Raw genomic sequence first — 23,414 nt, 5'->3', positions numbered from 1 at the left:
TGAATTTTTGAAAATCCTGCACATTGGGTCTTGTAAAAACAAAACAAACATACAAATACAAATGTGTTGTCATAAAAATCTAGACCTGCGCTTTATGGTTCCTGAATTATTATTATTATTTTATTTTATTTTTTTGTCTGTTTAAGGTACTGCTGATAGAAGATAGACAGGCACAGGGAATTGAGAGAGAGAGTTATTTGAATTCCTTTTGATGTTTTGCTTATATGTTGTATGTTTGAAAGCTGAAAGTGTGAATTATATGGAGGTTTAAAGGAAAAAAATATCCTTCCAAAGAGAAGAAGCTGGATTTTTTAAATAACCCTTATATAATCCATGTGCCTGGTGCTGGACATCTATAGTGGAGCTTTAACTGGTATCAAAAATTATAATCCAAACAAGCAAGGTCCCGCAAGGAAAACCAAATCTAGCCTAGCTTGCTAATGCTACAGTATTTAAAAAGAGTCTTCTTGACTTGCCATGAACAGGTCCAACTAGGGCAATATTTCTGGAGAAATTCTTACAAACGGAAATATGGATCAACCCTTCTTCTCCACACACAAGTACCTTGCCTTTCTCTTATTAAAACCCCACCACGTACACTCTGATCAGAGGATGCATAATCATTTTAAATACAACGATTCTATACCATTGGCAGAAAAAAACACATGATTTACATGACATGATTTATTCATAGCAAAGCTCTATAATGACCAGAATGTCTCTGCCATCCCAGTGTATGCTTACTAAGGCTTTGAAAGGAAGCCAGGAGAAATACATAACTGGAATAGACTGGATTTGTAAATACATTTCCTTGACCTGCAAGTGAACTGTTTATATAGAGGATTAGGGAGAAAGTAAAAAAAGCATGATGGACAAGAATCCTAAAAAGGCAACATTGATTCATTCTCGCCGTAAACCAGAATACCAATTTTAAAGAAAATCATCATGACCTTACATGATGTAGAAGTTTTCAATTGGAACAAACTTGGCAAGAACATACAACAGAGATATTTTTTTCTTTAAAAAAAAAAGTATTTGAAAGATAACAGAATTGCCACGCTGACAAAGCACTAACTTGCTAATAACCTACTTGAAGAAATGATACAAACCAAAGACAATTCAGTTCAAATGGTTTGTTAAATTTGCAGCATTGTATTATGTGAATGATTGCAATTAAACTGTACGTGAAATTCCTTCGCTGTTTAAAAAGACATACCTTGCATGGTCAACGCTTTACAAAAGCTTGAACTCGCTAAGTTTACATGAAACCTTTAAATGTGGTATTGTGTGCCATCATTGCTCAAGTGGTATGGCAATGTAGAATACAGAAGCCTTGTGCGTTAGTGTGTGTGTGCGCATACCTGAGTGTGTGTGGTCTTATGAATTCTTTCTCCCAGCATCAAATATAGGACAGAGCTAAGTAGCTAAGTTGTCTTTGAACTATGCATTAGCCTCTATCAATCTCACATAGAACTCGCATATGGTACTTCTCTAATTAATCAGTCGAATATGGTGCGACAGCTCGTACAGTGAACAGTTGTACACTACAGTAGTATGATTGTGGCTCCATCTCCCTGGCAATATCACTATAAGGTGAAGCAAATATTTATGCTCTCAAACAAGTTTCTGACATTTTGCTTGATTTGATACATTGTATTCAAAATAATATAAATAAATCATCTTACTTATATATTAAACTTTTTTTTTTAACGTGTTTGTTTCACTTAAACATGACATTACATTGTGTCTGTCTATAACAGTGTTAAATAAATAAGTAAAATATAAAGTGAAACGCACATTGGACCAAATTGCTTCAAGTTTTATTTCCCAAAGTATATAAAATGCTATTTTTGGTGTTATATAAATTGAGGCAAGGCAAACTTTTGTTCTTCTGGGAGTAAACAGATTTTTCTCTCAGGGAATAAAAGTACCCAGTTTTCTACATGTTGACCTGTGCATTACGTCTGCTGGGAGTTTAAAACAAAACAGTGGGAAGCAAATAAAACAAAAGCACACATTTTATTCATTCCAGCTTTTCCATTGTTCTAAATAATTTAGTAGAAATGTGAGTCCATCAATTTCCATTAAATTACAGTGTTTTGAACTGTGTGAGCGCCGCTTTGAGAAGTGCCCAGCTCCATCTCACAGTCCCCTTTGTGTCTTGCATTGTTTTAAATGATATAGAGTATAATGGAGATGTTGGTTGTTCTTCCACAACAGTGGTTGCCATGAATATTGCACTACTTCACATGTTTCAGCCTTTCTTGCCAGTGTTAAATTTAATAAAAGTAAGCTTCAGTGTTATCACACTGTAGATCACAACACATCAGCCATTTTTCTCCTGGTATTGCCTTTTCCGTGTTGCTGCGAGACCATTGCAGTGAGCTGCAGCTTTTACTACCAGGTTGCAGCAGAGACTTCTCTAGCAATATCAGCATATTCCAAATTGAAGAATGAAATGCAAGCAACGCATGTAATCTACTGTACAGCTTACTGTTGTATACCTTTTAACAGTTAAGAAAAACGCTAAAAGTATAGCTAAAAATATTCCTCATTGAATGATTTTTTTCAATTTCAGTAATCTGTTTAGAAAATGGATTGCAAACGTTTCACAGTGTTTGAGACTGATATTTGTTCTGCTGGATGTCTACTCATTAACGCATGTAGGGGGATTGGTCTGATTTGTACTGCTGACGCATTATGTGTCTTCAGGCATCTTCCGTGCAATTGTTGCATGATTCTATTAAACAATCCTTTAAAATGTAACAAAACACTAATTCAATTAAATGAGTTTATTATAAAATGTAGCCATTAGGCAACACAGAGGTAATAAATAAAAGAATCATCCATAATGCTTTAAAAAAAACAAGTGAAATGCATGAAGTGTGTCATAATATCCTCTGGGTATCCAGTCTGCTAGAGTGCAGTATTGCAGAAAAGATTCCTTGTTTTGTTCATGAAACAGAAATTAAGTGAATAAGTGGGATTGGACATGAACTGTAGTGTTTATTATAAACAGAAAAACATATTTTTTGTTTATTCATCATACTAGGTAAGAATTCAATTGAGCATATCTTATTTTCCATGAGAGTTCTTGTTAATGTATATTGGACAATACTTACTGTAGACACAGCCCCATGCACCTTCTCGTTCTACCACCCTAAAGAAACATGCCTAATGTCGTGCTTCTCTTTCAGAGACTGTCTTTAAATTGCACAAGACGAGGGAAGTGCTCTCGACCTGACGTCAGCTCTGTGCAGACACAAGGCGATGTCGACTTCTTTGCAAACCAACTAGGAATTCCAACATTGGAGTTTGCATATCGGGAGACAAAAACAGGAGAGGTAATAATGCCCTAGGATCTGACGCATGCTTCTATGTGGAATAACCATAGATGAAAAACAAAATTCTAGACTAGGAGTGTGCCGAGTAACGGCTATAAATTAGTACCCAGTGCGAACGTGTATTATTACATGTGTACAATGCTTGTTACATACTTATTTTTAAGAGCACTGCTGACCTCTAATAGGAAAATACACATTAAGATATCAGAACAATGAAAATCCCTATCAAATAAGTGCAATGTGCACTGTCTTCAGTTCCAGATTATTATTATTTTTTTTGTTTACGTTTGTCTTGTTTAAGCCCTGCCCATGTCAAGTACGATCTAAGTACTAGTACGGGTAATGGCTACTCTGTACATCCATCTAGACCAGATTTTTTGTTTTAGGTTTTATAATTTAATACACATTGATTAAAAATCCTGTGGACAGATGCTGGAGGTATGTCTACTCTGGGTTATCAGTGTGTGACATGCTTAGCGAGCTGTCCTATAAAGAATGCAGTTTTCCTTTGATAAAACAAAATGCTGAAATGATAATTCATTCCGGTCTAAATGCATGTCCCTGCTTCCGTGCCATGTTCCCTGGAGCCTTAAGTTGTTGTTGCTATGCAACAAATGTAGATGTATAAGTACAGCCCTAGTTTTTGTTACTATAGCTTAGCATGGGCAATACAGGAATATTACATAACAAAAATGTATTTAACAAGAAATACATGTGGCAATCCCCTACATTTTGTGTTATCAGATTCCCACTTTACGTTTACTACTGAAGTTGCTTTAGAAATGTATATGTGTTTAAATACATGCAACACCATTTGATAGGTTCACGCTTCCATCACTACAGTAAGTAACTTTAAAGCAAGACTGGGATAACTAATTACATTATCCTTACTGTATGCTGAAACATACAGTACATTATTATCCCAGGCTTAACAGCAATAATGGGTTAACTACTGAAGCATAAATAGAAATAGATGTATAGAGAAGTGTATTGGATTAGATTACTGGTCAGCTGTTTTTACTGAAGTTCTCTTACATGGACCTGCATACAGATTTGAAATGTTTAAGTTTTAAAGGTCCCCTGTTTCTCATTTTAATGAAATTATGAAAAATAGTCTTGAAAAATAAGAAGGTCAATTGTTTTATTATTTATCTAGCAAAAAAGTAGGTTTCTAATTGAAAACTAGCAAGGGTATTAATGAAAAGGAAAAAAAAAAACCTGATGTTCCCTGATGAAGAATGTAGTGTTTATGACAGGATTGTGGTCCAGTGCACACATCTTTTTCCATTCAGCAGCTGTTCCATATTTCTATTGTCATACCCCTGCATCCCATATTCCATCTATAGGGTGCAGCACAGAAATAGTGTACCATTATGCTTTCATTTCTGAACAGAATTGAGTTTGAGAAATTAAAAATCACAGTACTGTATCAGAAATACAAAAGGTTTCGGTATATAGACGGTATGGACAGTATGTTTGGCATTTTCAAAAGAGCAAATTTTGCAAGAGAACGACATGTACAACTCTGTGTTTGTTTGTCGGTGTGGGGATGGAGTGAAAATTTGCTCCGTACCTTGACCTTGCTGTAACCAAGAATTTTGGACCTTAACTAAAATAATTGAGTACCCCTGCCATATAGCATACAGACGTGCTCAAATTTGTTGGTACCCTTACAGCTCATTGAAATAATGCTTCATTCCTCCTGAAAAGTGATGAAATTAAAAGCTATTTTATCATGTATACTTGCATGCCTTTGGTTTGTCATAGAATAAAGCAAAGAAGCTGTGAAAAGAGATGAATTATTACTTATTCTACAAAGATATTCTAAAATGGCCTGGACACATTTGTTGGTACCCCTTAGAAAAGATAATAAATAATTGGATTATAGTGATATTTCAAACTAATTAGTTTCTTTAATTAGTATCACACATGTCTCCAATCTTGTTATCCGTCATTCAGCCGATTTAAATGGAGAAAAGTAGTCACTGTGCTGTTTGGTATCATTGTGTGCACCACACTGAACATGGACCAGAGAAAGCAAAGGAGAGAGTTGTCTGAGGAGATCAGAAAGAAAATAATAGACAAGCATGGTAAAGGTAAAGGCTACAAGACCATCCCCAAGCAGCTTGATGTTCCTGTGACAACAGTTGCAAATATTATTAAGAAGTTTAAGGTCCATGGAACTGTAGCCAACCTCCCTGGGCGCGGCCGCAAGAGGAAAATCGACCCCAGATTGAACAGAAGGATAGTGCGAATGGTAGAAAAAGAACCAAGGATAACTGCCAAAGAGATACAAGCTGAACTCCAAGGTGAAGGTACGTCAGTTTCTGATCGCACCATCTGTCGCTTTTGAGCAAAAGTGGGCTCCATGGAAGAAGACCCAGAAGGACTCCACTTTTGAAAGAAAAACATAAAGCCAGACTGAAATTTGCTAAAATGCATATTGACAAGCCACAATCCTTCTGGGAGAATGTCCTTTGGACAGATGAGTCAAAACTGGAGCTTTTTGGCAAGTCACATCAGCTCTATGTTCACAGATGAAAAAATGAAGCTTTCAAAGAAAAGAACACCATACCTACAGTGAAACATGGAGGAGGCTCGGTTATGTTTTGGGGCTGCTTTGCTGCGCCTGGCACAGGGTGCCTTGAATCTGTGCAGGGCACAATGAAATCTTAAGACTATCAAGGCATTCTGGAGCGAAACGTACTGCCCAGTGTCAGAAAGCTCTGTCCTTCTATGAGTCCAGATCTGAATCCTATCTATGGAAAGAGCTGAAACTTGCAGTCTGGAGAAGGCACCCATCAAACCTGATCGAGTACCTGATCAAGCAGATCACGAAGAATGCAGTTGCTCAGGGAGAGCAACTGGAGAGTTGGGGGAGAGAGATGGGGTTGGCTCCATTGAAGAGAAGGGAGCCAACAGAATTGGAGCGGCTGCTCCAAGAATGGGAGCAGGCTAGCGGAGCTCCGCAGCCTCCCGAGCCAGAGGGGGAGGAGCCGTCCCTTCCCGGAGCCCCGAGGGGAGGGGCCGCCGCTTCCGGAGCCCAGAGGGGAGGAGCCGCCGCTTCCGGAGCCCAGAGGGGAGGAGCCGCCGCTTCCGGAGCCCAGGGAGGAGGTGAAAAGCATACCTCCACCACAGCCCCGACCACCACCCCTACGGTCCAGTCCGGCGCCGCTGCGTCCAGTCCCTCACCCCTTGCTCCAGGACACCCGGCCGGTCTTCCTGGACCTCCCTTTGCTGGGCCTAGAGCCCAGGAGTCTGCAACACTGGCCACAGCTCTGCCCCTGGTTCCCTGCTCCGCTCTCCCCAAGCACCCAGACGTTGCTGGGCTGCTACCTGACATCGCTTTCGCTCCCCCTGTTCGCTGCTTCGCTTCCCCTGGGTGATCGGACATCGCTGCGCCGGTTCCCAGGGGAAGATCTCTGTCCACTGCTGCATCCTCCAGTGCCCCGGCCTACGCTCCGGTCGCCCCCGTCGAACCGTTGGGTCCCGTTGTCGCCGGTGCGCGGTCCTTACCTGGCTGGGCCAAGACGTGGACCGATCCACCCTCAAGTCCACCCATGGAAAAGGGCGAAAAAGGACATTTATGGACTCGAGGGTGGGTGGTTGTGTTTTAGGGGAGGAGGTGGCCGTCGAGTGGCCTGTGTCTTGAAAAGACAAGGGGGGGGGGATATGTAAGACAGCGTGTTGTGTGAGACAGCAGGGAGGGGGTTAAAACCTCCCTGAAAAAGAAAGAAAAAAAATGCACCTTGTTGTTTGATTGTGTTGCTTTATTGTTTTGTTAATTGTCTTATTGTTTTGTTTAATTGTTTTTCCTTTTAGTTAATCATTTGTTAATTGTTTTATTATTAATTATCCCCTGCACCTGGTAGCTATTGCTAAATTGGGACCAGGTCCAGGGTATTTAAGAGGAGCAGTCAGTCTGCTCAAGGCTGCTGAGTAGAAGGAAGCAGAAGAGAGGTGCTCTGCTTCCGAGCAGTCATACAACAGGGATTAACCTGTGTAGTAAGTGCTCCAAGAGGAGCTAGGTGTTTATTTTGTATTTGTTTTATTTTTGTGTTTATTAAAATATAGCGCGTCAGCGCTTGAAAACGCCATTTCTGTGTGCTGGGTCGTATTTTTAAAGGGGCACGAACCTGTGAGTGGTGCAATCTTTTACAATATATATATATATATATATATATATATATATATATATATATATATATATATATATATATATATATATAATGCAAATTCAAAGTGTATACAATCCTGCAGGTTTTCTGGGTCTCTTTAAATCATCAATGGCCAAAGACCTAGGAAACATGTTAGTGTTGACCAATTAAGAAAACAATTGGTTCAATTAAGTAACAACTGGTTCAATTAAGTAACTGAGAACTCGGGTAGAACAAAAACCAGAAGACTCTGCAGGACCAGGATTGGCCACCCCTGGTATAATGTATTAGTTTAACATGTTGAGGTCTGTAAGTGTTGACATGCAGTTGGTATTACCTACTGCTTGTCCATGCATATGTTGTATTTACATTAGCGGATTGATAAATTGGAACAACATATGCTCTTCTCAGCTGGTGTGAGCCCCACCATTAGTTACCAGTTGGGCCATCTATTTTTTTTTCTTATGCGATTCCATTTGCTTCATTGCAAGCAGTCTGTCCCTGTTGCCTACAGCTTAATGTTTCCATGATGCAAGACATCTATTTAGCATGCATCCTTCACTTTACTGAATGTAACCCAGCAGCTAAAGTTTGGGGGTGATGGAAGAGGAATTGTACTGATCAGACTGAAATACACCTTTCATTTGAAATTGTAGTATGCACCCCCTCTGCACATGCAGACTGTTCTGTAGCTTCTGCTTAGTCACACTGGCTGATTCAACATATGTATTTAGATTACATCAACAGAAAAAAAAGATACAGTAATCCATTGGGCCACCATCCTGTGAAGGTTGCTTGAAGATCAATCATCACATTTCTTTAAGCAACTGGGCATCTTCCAATGCTGTACCTGTCACAGCATTTGACAGGCTTCAATGCATGCAAGCTGTAGCAAGCATGTGTCAAGCTACAGCACAGGATGAATTGACACACTCTGACAGTTTTTCTTCTCCCCCATTTTCTGTATTAATTTCTCTCTACTCTATTTTTGTTTGCGCATTTATTCAGTAAATACTACAATGCCTTTCTGTTTGTGTTTGTTAATTTTAATTATTAACCAAACTCAGTTGTTATATATATATAATAGTTATACAAGAATTACAAATATTGCAATGCCTGTTTTTCTTATTACAGTTTTCAAATGTAATTTTCTGCATCTGTCTCAAGCTTCAAGACTGAAAAATATTTCAAACACTAGACTGCTGTGAACATGTGTACATTATAGCATTGTTTTCTATTAGTTATTACTCTTTACTAACATTGAAAGAGTCATTATCCTGTCTTTGCAGATGCAGGCCTCCTTTCACAGCTACTTTTGAAAACAAGTCAAGTGTTATTTCAAGTAGCACTTTGAAAATACATGAAAGATTCGCAAAGGAGGCTGGGTCTCTCCGAAATAGGAAAACAAGATAACGACATGTCCAACACTATGAAGGTTAAACTATGATACTGGGTCTTTAGAGTAGATTTTTGGAGTAGCTATAGTTCAAAGTGAAATTAAATCTAAAATTAACAGAAATGGGGGCACAGAGGCTATAGAGGCAAAATGTTGAGGTTGTCCTTATTAGATGCTCAATGTAGTGCTGGTGACATATTTTTTTTCTCTCCTGTTTTGGCAGCTGTTTGTTGCCTAACAGTGTGGTGCTGTTATCAGTCATCGTCTCTGTAGTATGTTCTGTTTTTCAGTGCTTTTTTATTTTGTCGTCTCAGCTTTTCTTTTCTTATGTTTTGGTAGATTCTGCATTTTTTCTGCTGTCATTGACAAAAACATGCATTATATAAGTTGTCAAAACCGAAAAAGACCACTTGCAGTGGCCATTTGAGTTTCATATACACAATCTCTATGAACAAAACTGAAATGAACAGTACATACATAACGTACATTTTTGACCTGCAAAAAACATCAGTGACTATTCGATACTAGCCATGTGCAGTACCATATAGCACAATGTGATTTGTGTATGAATATTTTAACCCTACAGGTATTGAAATGTAAGTTATATTATACAAAGGGTGATAAAGCATTATATTCCTTCCCTTTCCCTATCTGTACAGTGATTTTAGTCAGCTAGGTTAATATATACGATGAGGCAACATTTAGCCAAATAGATTGCTGATCAACTAATGTTAAAATTCGCTGTTACTGGAGTCATACAGTGCAGTATAACAATTACTTTAACTCAATGTAAGATTTGCGCTTTTAATATTAACAAGATTTAGCATATGACTTCCGCTGGTGAAACACTGTTTCAGTAGTAATCTGTAACAAACCAGTTTATAGTCAAATAACGGTTCTAACGGTTAACAAAACTGCGTATCACATTGACTTCAGTTTTACCGTGGCATGTACCATGCCATATTTTGACATTTGTATAGCTGGCTGTGGCTACCAATGTACAATGGCTCCCCATTATTCATGTAAAAGATATAGGAATTGATATTTTAAAACCGTGCATTTGTTAAGCTGTACTGCATACAATTAATAAGTAATTAAGCAGTATTCGATTACAGGGAACAAACTTTTTACTAATTAAAAAAATATTGACGTAGGATTCAGCATTTTATTTGGCTCATCCTCAGACAAGCCTTTAAAGGTACTGGGATTAGCAATCTCAACACCTCAGCCCTATATTTTGTAACACTACCTACTGATGCAGAGATAAAGAGTTGTGCTGGTGGGGCACTTAGACCAGACAACACAGTTTAATTATGTGAAAAGGCTAGAGAGAGGCTTAATGAGAGGTAGTAGTGTCTCTGGAAATCCATGGCAGTTGCGACCAGACCAGCTGGAAATGATGAAATAAAGACACCCTTTAGCAAGGTCACTGCCATTTGTTTGAATGAAAAGAAACAGAGAGAGAAGAGAAAAAGAAAGAGAGATACATTTTTGCAACAAGGAGATGGGGTGTATCAGAGTATGCTATTATTAATTTAGACTTAATAAAACACTCCAAAAATGTCACCTTTGGAAGTACGGTGACCCTAGAAATGAAAAATATTTGTCTCTTTTGCAATTCAGTTTAGCATAATTGGGTCCTTTTCTTACCAGGTTAAGAATGTGCCATGCACATTTCTTCAAGGTGATTAATGACAAGGTGACTAAACGGCTCAATGGTTTGAAGTGATTACCATTCTCTATAAAGAGTCAATTTAAAATCCTGCTTACCCTGAAAATAAATGTGTTTACCAATGTCAGTTCAGTCCCCAGTTGACAAAACTATTGCACGGTTAAACTTATTTGGCTGCCCTTGTATCTGCACTTAGAGAGAGGTGTTTACTGTAGCTGACAATGCAATTGTATGTACTGAACTGTATTAATCCAGGTATTGAACTTGGTAATAAGAACATAAGAAAGTTTACAAACGAGAGGAGGCCATTTGGCTCATCTTGCTTGTTTGGTTTTTAGTAGCTTTTTGATCCCAGAATCTCATCAAGCAACTTCTTGAAGGATCAACTTCAACAACATTACAGGGGAGTTGGTTCCAGACTCCCACTATTTGCTGGTAGGGATTTAAAAAGTACGGAATTATATGCACTACAATAACATAATCAATGAACAAATCAGTTTCTCAGAAGACAAACCAAAGACCAAAATGAAAGACTTCAGGTTATTCACAAATAATTCAAATGTATTGTGCTACCCAACCAAGCTCTCCAGGCTAGGTTTGCACCTCCCAATGCCCGTGTTTCCAAATATAAAATGCAGTCTGAAAACTGGAAAAGGTCACGATATTCTTGCATGTATTTATTTATTATGGGTTTATAGAGACGTGCCCACTGAGATGCAAGAACCTCACGCGCAGTGACAGCCTGTCAGAAGCAGCAAACATACTACAAAAGGACAAACAGTAGAGAGTCAAATAGCTTCAGAAATGAAGATGAAGTTGTAATAAAACTAGGATAGTCATTAAGCATGGCTTGTTTAAAGACAGAAAAACTATCAAGGCCAAGAGATAAGTTGTTCCAGACAACGATGCTGTGCCAGCAAGTGAATGTTTACCAGAATCGATTTTAATTTTGAGGAGTGTCAAAGGACGATGCCTTAAATCCCCTAGGCCTACAGTTTTGGTAGGCACTGGAAGATTCATCAGAAATGCTGCAGTTAGAGATTTTACACTGTTGAACATCTCTAATAGATTTTTATCATGTCCCATGCTCAAAATAAGTCAATTTTACAACATTTTTTTGTAATACTGAAGTGGTGAATATTAAAAGGACTGTAATAAAAAAAAAATAGCCAAATTGTTTTAATGTGTGTCAGACTGAGAAAAGGGTAGTGTTGCAATGGTCTCGGAGACCATGGTCTAGGATGCATCAGACTAAACCTGAGTATTTAAAATGACTGACTTGCTCTAAGGCCTTTCCATCCTGGGTTTTTAATACAGCGAGTTTCATTTTCAGAAACACTGAGCTTGGCTGTGGAGTCTGAAGCTAAGATTTTTGAGAACCAGCTCTGCACCACATCAAACTGTGTAGAGCTGTATAATGGACTACAACTTTATAATGAAAAAAGCAGCATAGGAAAAGTATACTACTGTATTCTTTGTGTATTCTTTGAAATCAGACAGAATGCCACAGCAGTTTACGTAGGTGACCCGAACATGTGGTACAGAATACAGTGTATGTTGTTGTTGCTGTGCTAGTAGCAGTGTGAACGAGCGTGGTGTCAATCCCTGTGCTTTTGAATAAAAATGAACTTCGAGATAACGTGATGTATGGTTTACTACACATATTAGGTTTAGTTTATGATTCTGAATCTAAATGTTTTTTTTTAGCTTTAGTTTTTTTTTTTGGTGTTATATTTAGCCCATGTTGAGCGCAAATTGATGAGTGTATTCTACCAATAATGGATTCCCACATTTCATCTGGGAGCTCAAGGCCTATATCCTGCTCCCATGCAGTTTTTATTGATGATAGGGACGGTCAATGCAAAGACAGGATAATGCCATACATTTTTTATATGATTCCTCTACAGCTGGGATTAAAATTAAGCAAAGGGTCAATATGGGATTTAGGGGGGAGGTGGGGAAAAGTGGAGGTCTTATTTCATGCAAAGTCACGTATTTGAAGGTAATGAAAAAAATGAGTTTACGGTAAATTGCATTTTTGAGAGAGCTGATGAAATGAAGCAAAGGTACCTTCAATGTATATGTCTTTGAGACAACGAGCCCCATTACGATACCAAGGCCTTATCTTGAAGTCTTCTTAATACCCTGTACGACTACAGTACAGAATCCACAAAGGTTGTTTTTGCTTGTGCTCAATGGACATGACAGCAAATCTGTGAAACAAAAAGTCATTTATGAGTAAATGACAACTTACAATGCAGTGAATATATAATTAATTTAGAAACAAAATGTACAAAACAAATAATAATAATAATAATAATAATAATAATAATAATAATAATAATAATAATAATAATAATAAACAACTTCATTTTATATAGCGCCTTTAAAAGCAACACCTCAAAGTGCCTTACAAACAAGCAAAACAGAAAATAAAAATGCCTTTCTATAAAAGTAGGTCTTTAAGCATTTTTTAGGAATGGTGTTCCAAAGTTTTTGGGCATAACAACAAAAAGCCCTGTCACCCATAGAATGGAACACACAACAATCCAAGATCACTTGAGCAAAGGTTGCGTAAAGGGGTGTAGACTGATAAGAGATCAGATAAATACTGTGGAGTCAAACCATGTAAAGCCTTAAAAGTAAGAAGTAAAATCTTAAAATCAAAAAACACTATCTTTTGTTTTGTTTTTTTCCACAAAAAAAAAAAAAGCCAGCATCTTAACCACTGTGCAAAAGAGCCATTTACAGCATGTACATTGGTGGTTATAGAGATTCAACCTCATCTCACCGACAGGACTGAATCTGCAGTGGCAGTGCATCAAACAACACTGCCCATTACACATAGTGCAAGCATGTCAAAACTGCAATATTACTTTTTAAAAGTTCCATACTATGTGTTTCTTGACCTATGTTAGGGTTAAAATCTAAGCACAACTAAGTACATACATTAATCATGTTGGGACTGACCAAATTAGACAAATAGCTATCGAATAATGTAACAATTTAGACTGAGTCACCAAGTCATTATGTTTTAGGACATCAACCTTTGCAGTTAGTTGATAGTTAAATCAATTAATTAACACCAAGGGGCTTGTGGTCCACGCAAAAATGGGACTGAATGAAAAAAGATCTGAAGCAATTTATTTAGAGATTGGAAGTCTAATGTCCAATCGAAGTGCAATCAAGAGTAAGCCATTGTTTCAAAAGAGGCAAGTCAGTGACTTTCAAATTATCCTGTGGTTTATATTAAAGAACACAAAGAAGGAGAGGAGGAGGTTAGGTAGAGACGATGATCATGGATACAAACGAGACGTGTGGTTTTATGGAAAAAAAAACACAATATTGATGGCTTTCCACAAGCTATTTTTTGTGTGTGCTAGAAACAAAATGTGTCATTAGGAATCATACAAAAGCAGTTCAGCTAGATCTTCCTTGTAAATTTTAAAAATGCAACACCGTGCAAGAAACCACAGACAACGTTAATGGACAGGCAGGATAAAAACAAGCCCAGTATATGTGTAACAAAATTATCAGCGCCACAGTATGACTGAAGACAGATGGACAACATTTTGACAACACAGTGTTGTATTACTCGATGCAAGTTCTATCAATACTGTAGCTTCAGCAGTCATTTATTTTTCTCCTACAAGTATTGTATACCCCATTCTTCACTGACACTGCAGCGAGGGAAGGAGTGGTTCCATAAGTAATTTAAAATCATTACAACTCTGAATTTTCACTATACAATTAGCCACTAAATAACCATTGAAAAAGCATTATGTAAAATAGTCTGTAGCATGAATTAATTCCCTGTCTACAATGGATGTATAATGCATTACATATACCTTTTTTTTTTTGGTTTCCAAGACATTTCAGTTTTAAATGCTGTTCCCTTTTAATATTATAGTATTTTCTTTAAACTTCTGCCAAATCTTTTTTTATGCTAATTTATAGGTATAATGCAAAGCTACAAGCACTTTTCACCAGCCAGGCTTCCATTAGTGTTCTGCTATTCAGAAACTGAGAGACCTATGGGGAACATACTTTGCATTCCGGCCTTTGGCTGATAAATTATACTCAACAAAAAGTCTGTTTTTTTTGCTGTGTCCCAAATGAATCCACGTTAGACGAAAGAGAGAGATGCAAACGTTTGCTTTTGAAGACAGTAACTGAGCCACTAGGAATTTTTACATGTGAATAGTTCAAACAGAGTTAGTAAGACAATTCCTTCAGCAGTGCTTGTACAGTATGACAGTGAGACAAGATAATAAAACGCATTACAAATCCTGGTAGTGCGGTACTTTTTTAAAAAATAATGTAAAGCTGTTTATGTTGATAGAAAGGAACCAGACAATCTGATGTATCATATAAAAGGTAAAATGTAGCTGATATTTTGGTCCACAGTAAACATAAATGGGTCATATGTTTAGTTTTTTTTAATCTAAACATTCCAATCCAAGGATCAACTGAAAATCTTTTAAACATTTGTTCAACCCTGATTGGCTCCAGCCAATCCTGTCAGTGCCTATGCTGCTGTAAACAACTGCACCATACAGGATACAAAGATGGGAGCGGGGTAATAGAATTTGATCAGCTTTTGCTTTTTAAATGAATAACCCATGAGACCTTGCTAGATTGCATGAGCTAGAATGTCCATATTATTTAGACTGCTAGTAGTGTACTATGAGCCACATATTTTCACCCTAACTGTCCTCTTACAAAAAGCAATGGTAAAAGTCCCAGCTACAACACTATCTCCATGCCACTGGGCCCATGCTGGCCACTGTGGGGGACAGGTCAGAGAACAGCTAGTCAGATTGCTGGAACAGCTGCTTTGTTTTTGGAAGTATGAACCTGCATGTACCTTCCAACCCAGGCAGCACATCAACATCTGGACAAGAAGAGAATTTAAAGTGCCTATAAAGCCACTGGCATAGAAAAGGACCACTACTGTATGTGGACAAAATCTCTTACATAAACTCCTGAAGTAAAAAGTATGCTGTATGCTGTGAGAATTAAAATAGGTACATAAACACAGTGAAATAAAGGCCCATTTCTCAAGTAGTTTAGTTTAGTAACTGAAAACATAGCAATAGTCAATTAGAATTGTGAATGCTGTTTCACACACTGTCCCTAAAACTGTAGTAAAGTGAGTGTCAAGCTCAGCTGCTAATACCTAGGAAGTTCGTCTATATTGTACTGGCAGGATGAATGAGCCTCACCAATGATAAATTAAACTACCTGCAACTGAACCACATCCCCCCTGCCCCAGTGTGGGTCATATAAATAGCATCTGTAAACAGCTCCTTGCCTTCAATAGTTCTGTTGTCTCACTATGTGTGACGTGTGACAGACTGCTTCCCACTCAAGACAAGGTTACACAGCTGAAGGTTTATTACCAAGGAAAGGGTTCTTAATGAATGCTGTGCTTTTCATACAAGAATCAGCTACCTTAAAAATTTGTTCCAAGGTTTCTTTGCCATACCTTTCAGGTACTAGAAAAAAAATGCAACATTACTCTGTATTGATCGGTTCTAGCTTTTATCAATTATTCTTTCTTTCTTTTTTTTTTTACATCAGTGGAACAAGGTGAATTTCATTGGGCACAATCAATCACAAACCACTAGTGCAAGTCTGTGCAATAGGTACAATGCATGAAAATCATTAGCCAAGCCTCACAAAGCTATTCTAGTTAATCAACTGCAATGTTCTTTACATTCGCAACAGTGGTACAAATAAAATCCAGTGTTCTTATGAAGATGAACAATCTCTGGAGTGTAAAAGCACACTGCACTTTATCAAATCTGGATAGCCTATCCCTCCACATAATAATGAATGAGAACCAGGAAAGAGGCTTAGAAATCCCACCAGAATGCATACAATGTATTGTAATGGTGTCGCGGTGGAGGGGGAGTGGGGGTTACAGTCGTGTGAATGGGCAGCACGGCTGCAGCTAGTGCTCAACAGAGAACAGGTTTGTCAGTATAGGTAGGTGCAGGAATACATCAATCTGTTTAGGAACTCACTGTCACATTCATTTGGAGCGTTCCTCTGCCAAAATAGTCCATGTTTGTGTTCTGTGATTGGGTGGTGTTTTTTTTTTTTTTTTTGTCACTTTAGACTTAGCAGGGAAGTGGACATGAATTCCAAAATAATTTTCCAATATTATAACAGCAAGAGAACATTCAAAGAGGAGGTTAAATGTCTAAGAGACACAAATGGCAAAATCATAGATGAAAAAAAAAAATAGCAAATATATTAAATGATTACTTTTCACAGATTTTTACAAAGGAGGACACAGACAACATGCCTGACATGTCAACCTGTTCCTATCCAATTTTAAATAACTTTAGCATAACAGAGGCAGAAGTGTTAAAGGGACTAGGAGCTCTTAAAATAAACAAATCCCCTGGGCCAGATGAGATCCTCCCAATAGTACTCAAAGAAATAAAAGAAGTTATTTACAAACCGCTAACCAAGATCATGCAACAGTCTCTTGACACAGGGGTTGTACCGACAGACTGGAAAATAGCAAACGTAATACCGATCCACAAAAAGGGAGACAAAACCGAACCAGGTAACTACAGACCAATAAGCCTGACTTCTATTATATGTAAACTTATGGAAACTATAATAAGATCCAACATTGAAAATTACCTATATGGTAACAATATCCTGGGAGACAGCCAGCATGGTTTTAGGAAAGGGAGATCGTGTCTAACCAACCTACTTGACTTTTTTGAGGATGCAACATTGAAAATGGATAACTGCAAAGCATACGACATGGTCTATTTAGATTTCCAGAAAGCTTTTGACAAGGATTAGTTCTCAAACTGAACGCAGTAGGGATTCAAGGAAATGCATGCACATGGATTAGGGAGTGGTTAACAGGTAGAAAACAGAAAGTACTGATTAGAGGAGAAACCTCAAAATGGAGTGAGGTAACCAGTGGTGTACCACAGGGATCAGTATTAGGTCCTCTGCTGTTCCTAATCTACATTAATGATTTAGATTCTGGTATAGTAAGCAAACTCGTTAAATTTGCAGACGACACAAAAATAGGAGGAGTGGCAAACACTGTTGAAGCAGCAAAGGTCATTCAAAATGATCTAGACAGCATTCAGAATTGGGCAGACACATGGCAAATGAAATTTAATAGAGAAAAGTGTAATGTATTGCATGCGGGCAATAAAAATGTGCATTATAAATATCATATGGGAGATAGTGAAATTGAAGAAGGGAACTATGAAAAAGACCTAGGAGTTTATGTTGACTCAGAAATGTCTTCATCTAGACAATGTGGAGAAGCTATAAAAAAGGCTAACAAGATGCTCGGATATATTGTGAGAAGTGCTGAATTTAAATCAAGGGAAGTAATGTTAAAACTCTACAATGCATTAGTAAGACCTCACCTAGAATATTGTGTTCAGTTCTGGTCACCTCGTTACAAAAAGGATATTGCTGCTCTAGAAAGAGTGCAAAGAAGAGCAACCAGAATTATCCCGGGTTTAAAAGGCATGTCGTATGCAGACAGGCTAAAAGAATTGAATCTATTCAGTCTTGAACAAAGAAGACTACGCAGCGATCTGATTCAAACATTCATAATCCTAAAAGGTATAGACAATGTCAACCCAGGGGACTACTTTGACCTGAAAAAAGAAACAAGGACCAGGGGTCACAAATGGAGATTAGATAAGGGGCATTCAGAATAGAAAATAGAAGGCACTTTTTTACACAGAGAATTGTGAGGGTCTGGAACCAACTCCCCAGTAATGTTGTTGAAGCTGACACCCTGGGATCCTTCAAGAAGCTGCTTGATGAGATTCTGGGATCAATAAGCTACTAACAACCAAACGAGCAAGATGGGCTGAATGGCCTCCTCTCGTTTGTAAACTTTCTTATGTTCTTATATGATTGTGTTGGTATAAACATAGTAGGCACAGCACTGGTCTCTTCTACGGGTGAGAAGTGTACATTAGATATAAAGCTATGAAAACAGAATTAGAAAATATCAAATAAAAATCAACCAAACTACAATAAATATATTAAATAATTAACTGCGCTTAAATTTTGTACATCAATTTGAAATATGCAGACAGAAAAAGTTGCTTCACTCCAGCTTTACCCTAATGGTCAGGCCATGTGACCTTCCCCTTAGTTTTTCCCCTTGATTTCTGTGGATGAAATCATGCATTCCTTTTTGGTTTCATGCAGATTCATTTGAATCAACGAGAGTGTCAATGATTGCAAGCAAGTTGCTGATTTCTTCCCAGCTGGGAAAACATCCTTTGATGAAACAGACTTATCATGTACTTGCTTATTCAGTAAGGGCAAATAATGAATGCAGTACAATTATGTCTGTTCTCTTTTGAATATCAAGTAAAGTGCCCACTTACCTTCTGCTACACCTCTGCTGCTTAACTAATCTGCTGAACTTGAATATATTTGCAGCACCAAGGGAATAAACCATAAAACCTGCTTATATACTGATGATATTACTTTTTCATCGGAAATTGTACTTGTATGAATCGGCCTGTAGCAGGATAGCATCAGAAAGGAGACTCAGTCGGGAAAGCTGCAGTTAGGAGTGTACGCACACTTTTAATAAACAAGCAGAAACAGGAACAAACAAACAAGGCAATACTAAATACACACTGACACACCTATTGTAATATGCTGTTATTACCTTTTTTAATGTAAACGCTTCCAGATTTTCACACTGCTGTGTTAACACTATGTTTTAAACCTTATGTATGTGATGTGTATTGAAATAATTTTTTTTAAATATCTACAAGTGAAAAGAAAAAACATCATGTCCAATGCTCAATTTCAGACTAAAATGGTCCCAAAGGGAGTAATCACTTATTTAAAGTCTATGGCAATGACAAAAATTCAGACTTGTTTCTGCAGACCTGTTTAATGGGGAGTAATTTAACCACAAGACTGCTTATCTGTGCTTGTACAGTACATTAACACAGGAAATACTTGCCCCATCTCAAAGATGTTACAAAAAGTACATACAGGAATATGTTGGGGTTTTTTTTGTGTTCAGTAATTGATCACGTTATCAAATTGGACCTGATTAACTAAGTCTTGTTGCAGTTTGAAACACATTTTTACAACACTTTAAATATGTAACTCACTACTATCGTTATGTCTGTCTGGTGGAAATGTACACAGAAGTAAAAGCTCAGTGGCTGTCAGTGTAATGGCAGATCAACATAGAATGACAGAGTGAGGGTAATATTAGGGTTTTCTATGAAACGCTGATGTGGCAGATTAAAAAACGTATTTCTTTTGTCAATTGATAATTAAATCCATATGTATTTCTTTACTATTGTGAAGTACTTATTTCACTTGTGTTACAAGGTTCGTATCTTCAGCACCCTGTCTGATTAAATTAGTGATAGCTGCCTGCAGCAACAGCTGTTCCAGTTTCACTCATAATATTTTTTGCTAACTGCTTCCACTCTCCACTGTCTTCTGATCATTTGTTCTAATTAGAAATGAATATTCATAAAAAAAAGTGATAAATAAGAGACAGTTACTCCGCTGTGGTGATGTGCAATTATGTTTCATCTTAACAGCGTGAGGGCTTCATACATGCGGTGCTCCACAGTTTTAGGTGTAGTTTTCTCACTTTAAGAGACATTGTTGTGGTGTAGCAATGGTTTTTCCAGCACACAGTGCTCTTGGCTATGGGGTTTTTTATTTCATGTGCCAGTTCTTTTTTTCCCCTTACCCTTGAGGGGATCTACAAAACCACACATCAACAAAATCAGAATATGCAACAGTTGACTCCTATAAAAAATATCTGTGCTTGAGCAGTCTTGAATGCCCCCTAAATATTGTAACAAAGCTGCTCTCCACTCGTTCGTTTGCCCTTTTAAAAACTTAGATCCGAATTGAAAGTTTAGCGCTGACGCTCACTTTTAATAATAGAAAAATAAATGGAGCACTAACTAAACAGTCGATCACCCTAACTAACACACCGGAAAGCTAAGCTGTTTACCGGTAGACATAAACACAGTTTACACACCGTACTCACACTGACTGCTCAGAAACAGGGCACACACCTTCCTGCTTCCTTCTCCTCAGCAGTCCCGAATGATTTGGCTGTGGGGTTTATATTCCCCACAGAACCAGGTATAGGCAGCTGGCAATTTACAATTGGCAGGGCCAACTACCAAAACAATAAAACAATTAACAATAACACACATTTGCACATTTGTTTGGAAGGATTTTAACCCCCTCCCTGACCTGTTACAATATATATATATATATATATATATATATATATATATATATATATATATATATATATATATATATCATACCATGGTATCTCAAAGCGCTTTACAGACAGTATGTATCATGATCAAGAAACAAGACAGAACAGAATTAACAAAATACAATGATAATAAGAATAACAATAAATAGCAAATATCTAGATAGGACAAAAATAAAATAAATAAGAATAACAAATAAAATACAAAGTTAGCAGATAAAAATAGATAACAGAAACTTTATATCTAGCTTTGGTTAAAAAAGCTGATCTATAAAAATGAGTCTTTAATCTTGATTTAAAAATGCTGACCGAAGCAGAATCTCTAATAGAGGAAGGCAAAGAGTTCCACTGCTTGGGAGCATTAAAACAAAACACACTTTCTCCTCTCCTTTTCAATTTTACCATTGGGAGGCACAAAAGGCCAGCGTTAGCCGACGTTAAAGTGCGCAGAGGTTTCTAATAGGACAGAATCTCTCTTAGGTACTCTGGTGCTAAGCCATGTTGTGCTTTATATGTTAAGAGTAAGAGTTTAAAATCAATTCTAAATTGGAAGCCAGTGCAAAGAGGCTGACACAGGAGTTATATGAGTTATATATATATATATATATATATATATATATATATATATATATATATATATATATATATATATATATATATATATAAAAGCTAATATCTACCTACCGACAGGTCAAAGCTGGACTGGCCACTCGAACCATGAGTGGTGTGAAAATTAGCTTGTATATATATATATATATATATATATATATATATATATATATATATATATATATATATATATATATAGTTTAATTAGAATATTCAGTTTGGATTTTGTTAAGGAGTTATCTAACACTGAGTTTGATATGCTCCGTTTATTGCTTTATGCAACTGCCAACAGGGATGTTATTGAACTGCAGGTGCAAATTATTATTATTTTTTTTTTCTTTTCACACAGATACTTCATATCACCTGTCTAAGGGCATGTTTGGAGGGGGTTCACATTAGTCAGCATAAAACAGTACTGTATATGCTAGACAATATACAAACTGTGAAATAATAGCATACAGTAAATGGATAAATGAAATACCACAATAAAAAGGTAATGCAGTATACATGTAACAACAGTTATGCATCAAAGTAAATCCCCGACCCCCCTCAACGTGGGCGATGTCACGATACTGTAAGGTATTACCACCACACTTTGCCCCTCAGTGCTGTAACATCCCCAACCCGGAGAAAAGTGGAGATCCTTTTGGTTAAACAGCCACTTTTCTGACTCCTTTGGTCTGCCACAAACCTCTTCTAAATTTCTTTCCTCTGCCTCGGGTGGTCACAGGGTCCTATCACCCATGGCTAAAAGAGCCATGTCTGCAACCAATGAGCTCCCAAAGAAATTGATGTTAAGATTGCATACTGTAACCTTAATTAAATGTACTCTGCTAAAATTAAAAGCTGACAAAATAGTAGCAAAGAAAGTGGGGGCACAGATTAGATACAGGAAAATACCCCCTATTTGGTATTCTACTGTCATGGTAAGCTTTGCTATTCTAACAGAGAGTTACTAAGGTCAGCTACTGTCAGGGGGGAGAAGAAAATCTGAGGACAATCAACAGAAACCTTTAAACAATTTGGAGTCCTTTGAGTCTTTAAACCAAATCCAATAATCTTTTAAGGAAGGAAATCAATCGCCGGTCTTAAGAGCTTCTCTTTCTTCTTTATGACAGAAACAGAGCTTTCTCTCGGAGGCCCTTTTTCCTGTCGATTCATCAGAGACGTCGGATCCCTCCTTCAACGTGCATGAGACTGTTGCTAAGGTGAGAAGATACAACTGTCTGATTTACAGCCTGAATCTCAGATTAGATTAGCACTAGTGCTGCATGAAACGATTAATGCATCTATCAATGACTTGATTTGTATGTTGATTAATTAGAAACACTTAACTTGGGACTAGGAATGAGGTTGTCAGTTTATAGGGGGATGACATTATTAAAAGCCTGAACTCCAATCAGTATAATTCTTCTAAATCCAATGCACATAGCCACTGCGAAATAGTAGCTTTTTTTTAAGACTTAACGCAGAGTAAGTGGTTATTGCAACCTGTCGATGACCACCATTCGCAGTGAAGCATCCTGCACAAAAAACAAGGGTGTTTAACTATGTGAACTAAATCACTGGTACGCTGCAATTGACCCATAGCGACTGATTTTATTTTCAAGCACTGCTTCTATACATACCAAGATTAACACTAGAAAATTAGACACCCTGCTAAATCCATAATACTAACCTTAATGAGCTAAACATTGTCAAATCTCTCTACCACCAATTGCTGATGCCATAATGTTTTAATTACTGGTTCTTGTCTTAATTCTTGTTATTTCGTGACATAGAGGGCGGACGAGGGCACATGTTTGTAGCAACATGCTTCAGATCGTATAAGTCTGCCTGCCTCAAAACTTTACTTTTAAAAAGTACAGAGAGACAGATTGTTTCAATGATAGGGCAGTATTTCCCTACCTACATTGTTCCCTTCATTTCAGTGTTCACATATCAG

General features: G+C 37.5%; 1 protein-coding gene across 4 annotated transcripts in view; it reads left to right on the top strand.

The window, feature by feature from the left end:
• The window catches only part of LOC117423232 (inactive N-acetylated-alpha-linked acidic dipeptidase-like protein 2), a 289,018-nt gene that overhangs the window by 228,527 nt on the left and 37,077 nt on the right, over positions 1 to 23,414 (top strand). For all 4 annotated transcript variants that reach the window (XM_058990195.1, XM_034038735.3, XM_058990196.1 and 1 more), the window contains 2 exons: positions 3,198 to 3,344; positions 22,588 to 22,677. In XM_058990195.1, the coding sequence (XP_058846178.1) occupies positions 3,198 to 3,344; positions 22,588 to 22,677 (237 nt within the window). The remainder of the gene's footprint in view (positions 1 to 3,197; positions 3,345 to 22,587; positions 22,678 to 23,414) is intronic.

Source organism: Acipenser ruthenus, chromosome 17 (assembly GCF_902713425.1).
Source record: "Acipenser ruthenus chromosome 17, fAciRut3.2 maternal haplotype, whole genome shotgun sequence".
Lineage (NCBI taxonomy): Eukaryota > Metazoa > Chordata > Actinopteri > Acipenseriformes > Acipenseridae > Acipenser > Acipenser ruthenus.
The sequence above is the reverse complement of the archived record's forward strand: the minus strand, read 5'-3'. Positions and strand labels throughout refer to the sequence as shown.